The 9092-nt window shown below is 37.9% G+C and overlaps 1 protein-coding gene across 1 annotated transcript; it reads left to right on the top strand.

Moving 5' to 3' along the window:
• The first annotated feature begins 251 nt into the window (after nucleotides 1–251).
• Nucleotides 252–8876, top strand: LOC145770953 (uncharacterized). The gene is made up of 18 exons (XM_082582694.1): nucleotides 252–275; nucleotides 554–647; nucleotides 1370–1476; nucleotides 2135–2203; nucleotides 2367–2507; nucleotides 2906–2999; nucleotides 3734–3843; nucleotides 3944–4012; nucleotides 4547–4687; nucleotides 4769–4825; nucleotides 4983–5079; nucleotides 5207–5352; nucleotides 5631–5741; nucleotides 5854–6006; nucleotides 6106–6793; nucleotides 6907–7148; nucleotides 7529–7701; nucleotides 8012–8876. The coding sequence occupies exons 1-18, from the start codon at nucleotides 252–254 to the stop codon at nucleotides 8874–8876; spliced, it is 3381 nt and encodes a 1126-aa protein (XP_082438820.1).
• The last annotated feature ends 216 nt before the right edge of the window (nucleotides 8877–9092 follow it).

The raw sequence follows: 9092 nt of genomic DNA, 5'->3' as shown, positions 1-9092 counted from the left end.
GCTTGAAAAAAGCCAACCTGGTAACCCTGTTTGGAACGGGTTGCATCGCAGGGTAAGCACTTTAATAGCAAAGTTTCAGTAATTGTCAAGAAAACCTGGAGCCAATCAGAAGCTACGTTGTATGTGACGTAAGAACGCAAAAAACGCGCGAAAACCAAATGGACGACATTTCACATTGCATTTTGCATTAGCTTCATAGCTGGCTTGTTTTTGTTTAGCTTCATAGCAGGAAAAGGCGAATAGCCCGCATCATGAATGATCATCATGAAACTCAGGTAAGGTTTGTTAAACGCAAATAGCCCGCATCATGAATGATCATCATGAAACTCAGGTAAGGTTTGTTACAGTAGAGTCAGATCTATTCTTAAGAGTAATCAATAAACAATACAAAAAGTGCTCATATTTCATTTAGATCTTTAGAGTATGTATTTCAACTAATAGTGATGGTGTACTTTGGAGTTCAATAATTTAGCCTACTTGTTTTGTCAGCTACATGGCGTGTGGTTGCACTGTGTTTACTTGCCAGTGCTTACAATTATTATTATTGTTGTAGTGGTTCACTTCTGTGGAAGATGGCATGAAGTCTATTGAAGACTATACAGAGAAAACAGCAACAAAACTTCTTATTGCACAGAAACGAGCATATGGTGTGAATGTTGTTTGCTACATAACATCCTTCAAAATTCATACTAAACTGTTGAAGTTTACCTTTTTTTTACAAATATAGAGTCCATGTACAAATTTGCAACCATCAATGTAATTGTGTCCATTCAAAAATTATTTAACAGTAGAGATTTTTAAGTTTATTTAGCTATAATGTTATCATAACTTCTAGTGTGTGGTGTAGTAGTAGTCCAGATTTAATCCGGTGATGTCCCCGTTAACGAGGGGGCCGGATTCACCTCCAAGTGTCGCAATCGTCTTCACACCCTGCCTCCACATTGATCTGTACAACTTGCCCACCTTGTGTAAATGTTATCTTTTTATGGCAACTATGTGACTTGTTTATTGGTATTGAAGTAATGTTTTTAGAAGTACTCAAATTTTTTTATTTCAAAAAGTGGCATCTTCACTTTCAACTGGCATAAAATTGTAGGCTAATATGTCAACGAGAAGTGCTTTTATCAGGATTCGAGTGTTGCTGGACAGAGTTTTGTGGCCATGTCACCTTTTCCTGTTCATTAACATACTGGCGTATTGACTATTGCAACTAATTGTATCTTTTTCATTCCGGACACATTAATGAAAAAAAATAAATTGATATGACAATTAAAAAAGCACCACTGGGTGTATTAATATGCAACATTTTCATTATGTATCGTATATTGTTCAACAACTAAAGCCAAACACATTGCTAAAATCATTGCAGAAATTTCAAACAGCATGATTTATTGGCGAGAGGATACACCATACATTAAATTGGAATATGTCCAGTTCAAATGTCGACCAAAAGAAGCTTTACAGCAAAGCACTCAGGTATATATATATAATATATGTCAGGAACTGTCTGGTATGAGGCATAAAAATTTGTCATACAAAGTAAATGTGCATTTTTGTCACAATTATGTATTTACGAATCGCGATTTGTCATACAATGTATTGGAAGTGTACGTTTTTTTCAAATTTTCATCAAAAATTTATCACAACGCCAATTAAATTTTGAGAGAATATTTGAGTAAATATTTGAGTAACATGTGAGAGAATAGGCAATATAATCCAAGAACCTAAGGGCGTTTGATGCACCCTAATGTATGTAATGTCTCACACTTGATTGATTGATTGAATTTTTATCCTCGGACTGGGAAAGCTTCTTGCAGAGCTTAATCCTGGCAGTTTCGCATACTTGTAGATGCTTTGAATCACTGACGCAGGCCCGGTCACCGAGTTTGACAGAGTGAAGTTTCCGATTGTTGAAGTCTTGTTGCCGGGGAATTATTCCATCCATTAGATGTCGCTAAATGGAGAGCAATCCTTAACGTGCGTTGCTCAAGCGCACACCCCGACAGTCGAACCAGCGCCGTTTGATCTTGACACTTCTTTGTTCCAGAAGTCACGCGCTAACCAACTGAGCTATCGGTATCCACACTTGCATTAATTCAGGTAAAATCAACTTATCCTATGGATTTCATAACAGGTCATGGTGACGAATCAGTGCAATGCCACAATTAAACTTTTGAAAATTGCTGAATTTCCCGAATATAAGGTAACTTATATATACTATTGTGTGACTTTAGCAGTACCTTTAAATTCTTACATTTTTTGTATCACTATAAAGTAATTTCAACCTAAACACTAAATGATATTGGTTGACTTCTTTCTAGTGTTTCTAAGTTTCTAATGTGTTCCACCTTATTTGCTTTTTTAAGGTATCCACACAAACTTCTACAACCAAAAAGGACATACGCAAACAACTCCAAGTGGCTTTAAAAACAAACAAAGCAAGTTTGAGTACGATTGGATGTTGCGTCACCTTTCCTAAACTAGACGTACACAGCCATCCCTGTCAGGTGAATGTCCATAGTAAGGTTGAAATAGAGCATATTAAAAAGTTTAAAGAGATATTGTGTCATAAGTAACAAATGTTCGTATTGATTTTCAGAGCTCTACAGAGCCTTTTACGTCTACTTAATCTAGGGTCCAACAAGACCTTCAACAGTTCTCCAACCAATATTCAACCATTTTACTGCTTCTAAATTCACATTTAATATACGTTGTACAGAACTTTGAAATAGTAAGTGAAATGTAGCTCGAAGCTGCAGTTCTTTTGTCTGACTCATCTGGATCAATCATCAGAATAAAACAAACCTAAATGAAGTTCTTATATAGTAGAAGGAAAGAAGAAAAAATGAAGCTTCGAACTATCAGCTACCTTATACTTGCTACCTTAAATTATTTATTGTTGTAGTGGTTGCCTTCAGTGGAAGATGCCATGAGATCCATTGAAGAGTACGAAGCAAAAGCAGGAACAAAACTTCTTGTTGTTCAGAAACGAGCATACGGTGCCATGTTAATATTGATTTTTAACATCCTATCATTGTAACTAACTAGTGTACTAAGTGTTGATATTCATACTACAATAATAAGCCTTTTCCTTTCACCAAAATGGAGGTTAAGCATCACAAAAGAAGAAATGATTTACTGACTGCAATAAAAAGAATGCTATAAAGATTTACAAATGTGTTCTGTTTCATCAACTTTTCATCTCGTTTCTTAAAGACACGCAGTTTTCAGGTGTAAAAGCTTTGTTGATTCAAAGTAGCCTAGCCTACTTCACTGACCTCTTTTGTATTTTTTCCATCTAGTTTGCCAAATCCATACGCCTATGTGGTGTTATTGATTGGACCAAGTGACATGTCCAGCGGTAACCAAAGGCAGGGTTTGGGTCACAACCAATCTATGTTTTGAGACAATTTATTTTTTACCATATTCATGCACTAGGCTTGGTGGTTTTCAATGTTACGTACAGTACGGTATATTATTTTTGTAGGCTACCATCACAAAATGAAAATTTGGTTGATTGCAACTCTACTTAGATCAAGACAATAGGCCTATATTGTACACCATGTTAGTTTTATAACAGATTATTGTTTGTTTGACATTCCTTTGGACTTTCGAGGTTAGGCATCACAAAAGAGGAAACTGTTTACTGACTCCAATAAAAAGAATGCTATAAAGATATGCAAATGTATTTATTTTGTATACTGTTTTAACTGCTAAACATGTTGCTATGCAGAAGTGCCAAGTAGTGTGATTTATTGGCGAGAGGACACACCATACGTCAAGTTGGAATATGTCCACTTCAAATGTTCATCCAAAAAAGCTGCTTCACAGCAAAGCACTCAGGTAAATACAGTACCATAAAATTTGTATTTCAACCTACTATGGAATGCACACCTACAAATGTTTTGGCTAAAATCAACTTATCCTATGATTTTCATAACAGGTCATGGTGACGGATCAGTGCAATGCCACAATTAAACTGTGGAAAATTGCTGAATTTCCAGAATATAAGGTAACTTAATGCATATGCAATACATAGAGTTTCGCTTTTACGAGCATTTATCATAATTTAGTGAAAAAAAATTGAATTTGAAACTTCAGTACAACTTTATTAGCTCATAGTATCAGTAAAATTTGCAGCAGTTCACTTCAGAAAATGACTATAAATGTTATGTGGTTGCTAAGGAACAAATTAGTCTGCGAGCGGTAATAATGACAATTTCTATGCAAATTGTGAAGGTTATTAGGTCATACAACCAACAGTTGCAACAATAAAAAGCACGAAAATATTAAACAGCATATAATTTTTTTCACTAAATTAGATGCTTTTGTATCTGCTTTACGCGGTTCCTCTATTGACTTTACGTTAATCAGGGTGTAAAGTGTCGAAATTCTCTTTATTTTCATTTATGATAATGTTGGCAATATTTCTCTGTCCATGATTTTTCGTTTTAAGGTAATTCCAATTTTCCAAGTATTTCTATGTCATAGGCCTACTCGGTTTTGACGATTGCATTCATATCACATTCCCTCTGTTTTTATTAAGGTATCTACACAAACTTCCACGACCAAACGGGACATGAGTAAACAACTGCAAATAGTATTGAAAGGAAATACAACAAGGTTAAGCTCGACTGGATGCTGTGTTACCTTTCCTAATCTAAATGAACACAACCATCCATGTCAGGTGAATGTCCACAGTGAGGTTGAAAAAGAGCGTATCGGGAGATTATTTTGTGTCATAACAAATGTTCTTTGCAACTTTCAGAACTCTGCAGAAGTTAACGGAAGCTATGATACTTCTGACCATGATACGTTTGTTCGGGTTTGTATTTACAATGATGTATCGTGTACATGAAACTCAGTGATTCAATGTAATTGATTTTGTATGTGATTTTGCATTGTTGCTCACGTAGCTACTGTAATTGTATGTTGTGTCTACTGAAGGTTAGCATTGTCAATTCCTATTAAATTTGTTCCAGCACAACTTACCTTCATTTGATGAGGTTCAATCTTCAGTGCTGCAATTTGAAACTTCAACATCCACCAAGTTCATCACATACAGCAAAACTACTTGTGGTAAAACTTGACGTGACTGTCTCGTTTTTCAATTTTTTTTTGGGCAGAAAGAAGTTAGTACAATTCACATCACTTCTTCCATATTTCATTACAACAAATTCCTTAAATGTTGTGTATGTGTTGATAGATATTGCAAAGAGTCGTATTCAATGGGATCTTTCATCTGATACTCCGTACATCAATTCCAGAAGTGTTACATTGATGTGTCAGCATGGGAAAGACTACCACAAAGTGCAGAATGATAGAAAACGAGAGTTGGCGGTTTCCCGAGCTGTAGGCTACGCTACTTTTCTGGATACTTGTGTTCAATAATTCACTTCAGATATGGCATTGCATTAACTAAAAAGAAATAAAGTACCGTAATGACATTTTCTTAATCCTTATCATTTTTTACTCACCTGTCAAGCTTTATTGTGATTCCTCTATGTACTGTATAGGTTGTTCAACTTAGCTGTGAAAGTAATAACAATTGAGTGGAGAGTTCTTTAAATGTGGTATAAGGATTTTCAGGTTTGTTGAAGTGAGAAGAGTTACGATTCATGTTTTCACAGCTATCAGATCACAACATTTCCCGTAGGAACCTGTGCCCGCAAGGTTCGAAGAAGTTCAATTGCTCAGCGCGCATTCACGCTAAGGAAGTTACAAAGTTTCCTGAGTTTGCGGTAAGTGACATCACTCAGTACACTTGTCACTAATGATTATTGGCGATGCTTGTTCTTAACATATTGTTATGACAATCATTGTTTCAGGAAAAAGAGTTTATTTTTGCTTCAGATTTCTTCATTTCCTGTCTCTGCATCACGCCGTGGCATTTGTGAACGTCTCAAACATGCGTTAGCCAGTGATGCTCAAAATGTCAAAAAAGAGGTTCACTGGAGCATAAAATTTCCTGATTGCCGTGACCACAGCGGCCATGTTGTCGGAGAGGTTGGTTTACTTTACATAATTGCATGGCGTGATTGGCTTTTTGGTTACAGTGATGTAACAGGTACTTTGTGCGTTAACCATCAAGCTGTGTTGTTGCAGAATGCAGGGCCTCTTCAAAGAATCGATGGGAGGCTAATTGCAAAAATACAGGAAATGGTGGCGGACGGAATAAGTAGCATTCCAGAACTTCAACGTGGTCTGAAGTCGTATGTTCAACATGTACTGTTTAAAGATGTTGAAATGCCCCTTGAAACTAATCGGCGGTATAACCCCACCAAAAAGGACATCCAGAATCACTTCTTTGGTGCGTACACGAAGCAAAAGGTATCCAAAATGGATCAAGAAAATTTGCACGTTTTAGTTGAAGAGTGGAAGAAAACATGCGGGCCTAACAACAATATATTGTTTCGACCCTACGTTGCAGGGGATTCACAGTCGATTAGCACCAATTCTGATGGACTTCCTGTGATGCAATGCGCCCAGAATTTGTTATTTGTTCACCAAATGGGTTGGCAAAGACGATTGTTGCATCGTTATGGCCAAGGCATTTGCCTCTTGGATGCAACTTACAAGACGTCCAAGTATTCCCTTCCCCTATTTTTTCTTTGTGTCAAAACTAATGTTGGTTACCAGGTTGTTGCTACGTTTATCATCCAAAATGAACAAGCTTCGGATATAGCAGAAGCACTTTCTGTTGTAAAGGGGTGGTTAGAAGACTGGAACCCTCCATTTTTCATGACCGATAAATGTGAGGCGGAAATCAAGGCGATCGAAAGCGTTTTTTCAAGTTAGTGAATTGCATTCACATTTTCATTGCTTGTGTGCTGTCTGCATTGCTCAATGCTCTTGAATTTGTGTCGTCACTTTACCACTCAGTACCCACAACTTCTTGTTCCGCAGGCTGCTCCGTGCTACTCTGTGCCTTTCATCGCGAACAAGCCTGGGAAAGGTGGATCAGGAAAAGTGACAATGGCGTTCGTGATGATAAAGCAACTGTGCTGACATTCTTGCGAGCACTAGCAAGAGCCGAGAGCGAGCAGTCTTTCGACGAAACGTTAAACCAGTTGAAGGACAGCAATTGTTGGATCAGCAATTCGAAACTCCGGAATTATGTTGAGAATGTCTGGCTTACAGAAAAGAAGGTTTGTGTGCAATAGAACCACCCTAAAAATTTTACTGTCCTTTCGACGGGCAGCAAAATAACTTCCGAATCGTAATTTGTTTTACAAAGCTAGGTAGTAATTTTTTTACTCATGTATTAGCTGTAAATTTACTAATCATGCTACTTTTGTATTTACTGCAATCGAAGTAGTTTTACTTGCGTTGATAGCCATCTTCCATACTACATTTAGAGTAAAAAGACGTCTTAGTCTGGTAAATTTACTACAAAATAGCCAGTAATTTCAAGTACTATAACAAGGTAGCAATATTTTACTACTCTTTTGACAGTAAAAGTACGATAATTTTAACAGTAGGCCTATAGGCTAGTTCAATACAAAATGAACTTGTTGGTGGGTTTCAGCGTTGGGTGTGGTTTTACCGTTCTGACAAGGTGAACATCACGTTTCACACGAACAATGGAGTGGAGCGACAAAACAGGACTCTGAAGGAATACATCAGCTCGAGAAGAGATAAGTCGTTATCTGCTCTTGTAACGCTTCTCCACAAGGAATTTCTCCCTGACAACAAACGTCGGTTAGTGACTTTCTAGAATAAGCATTGAATGTTTGTCTGCTATTAATTAAATAACTGATCTACACAATGAATTGAAAAACGAAATGCATAAGAATGAAACTGCAAAGCAAGGGAGAAAGGCACATGACATGGCGGCACACCCATTAAAGACCATGTATTCGATTGCCAACCATGTTCAAACCATTCTTGGAATGTAGTGTGTTAAGTGTCGTGTGGTTGCTTGGTTTTGTCTGTGTATAGTTGAAAAAATTCACCTCTTTACCAAAACTGTGCTATTATTTAATAATTCTGTTATCTTTGCAATGTTTAGGTACGAACAAGAAAACATGTTCTCGTCGGAATTTTATCGGAATTATAACTCTTCGATTCCTGGTTACTTGAAAAATCGGCCCAAACATTTTATTCACGCATGTTTGAATCGTATCATTTCATCCCAAGACGTCACCGCGACCTCCATTGTTCAAGATGGAGATACGTTTGTTGTGAAAAGCACTTCATCAGAAGTATGTTACAGAACAACCTTTGGCAGTTACAACTGTTCGCCAAACTGCACATGCCAAGATTTCCAACTCAATTTTCTTCCTTGCAAACATATGTTTGCCATTATTCATAATGTGGCAAATGTTGGTTGGGAATCCTTTCCAACGTGGTACACCAAATCTGTGTTGAATGTGCTCGATCCCGACGTGATTGGTAAGCTAGCGGTGCCTTGCCCATCACATTCTCGACAAAGTGTTGTACAACCGTCTTTCGAATTTGCTACCAATGTTGAATCCACAAACCACGACGCCCCTGGACCGAGCAATGCATCACCTACCACTCCTATGAGGGATTTCAATGCATCTGTAGATCGATTGCGTAATGTTCTGTATCGTGTTAACGATCACACATTGATAAATGATACAGCTGCTCGGATAGATGCAATGACAGCTAATGTTCAATCAATCTGCCAAGACGCTGGATTAACAATCGGAAGGGAGGATACTCGGCCTAAATCTCTGAAGGCAAAACGAAAGCGCGGATCGGCTAGAAAAGTTGCGTGTGATCCACTGCCACAAAAACGTGCGAAACCGAACCCCTACGCTCACCGTTATGGAGAGCATGCAGATGCAATGAGGGCTGCTTATGGTGCAACATCTCTAGACGCAATTAGGAAAGCAACTACAGAGAACTGACTTGTTTGCAATCAAACCAGGCGACAATGAGCGACCGGCACTCGCGATACCCCCCGTATTCAGGGATAATATGCGTGTCTGTGACCGCAGGGGACCTGGAGCCGAGTTGTTTTGCACGTTGATAGCACCGTGCAGTTGCAAGCACGGTAATACTGAGCTGAGATTTTCAACAATTCTGTGACTTTCACACCAACGTTTTTTTCACTTGCTAACACG

The sequence above is a fragment of the Aplidium turbinatum genome, chromosome 5 (assembly GCF_918807975.1).
Source record: "Aplidium turbinatum chromosome 5, kaAplTurb1.1, whole genome shotgun sequence".
Classification (NCBI taxonomy): Eukaryota; Metazoa; Chordata; class Ascidiacea; order Aplousobranchia; family Polyclinidae; genus Aplidium; species Aplidium turbinatum.
Note: the sequence above shows the minus strand (reverse complement) of the source record. Positions and strands in the feature narration are given on the sequence as shown.

What these genes read in the sequence shown, in the direction of transcription:
- LOC145770953 (XM_082582694.1), top strand. Translation starts at nt 252, where the DNA reads ATGAATGATCATCATGAAACTCAG. An exon ending in ATGATCATCATGAAACTCAG is followed by an intron (nt 276 to 553) that starts GTAAGGTTTGTT and finishes TTATTGTTGTAG; the next exon opens with TGGTTCACTTCTGTGGAAGA. An exon ending in GCGGCCATGTTGTCGGAGAG is followed by an intron (nt 6,007 to 6,105) that starts GTTGGTTTACTT and finishes GTGTTGTTGCAG; the next exon opens with AATGCAGGGCCTCTTCAAAG.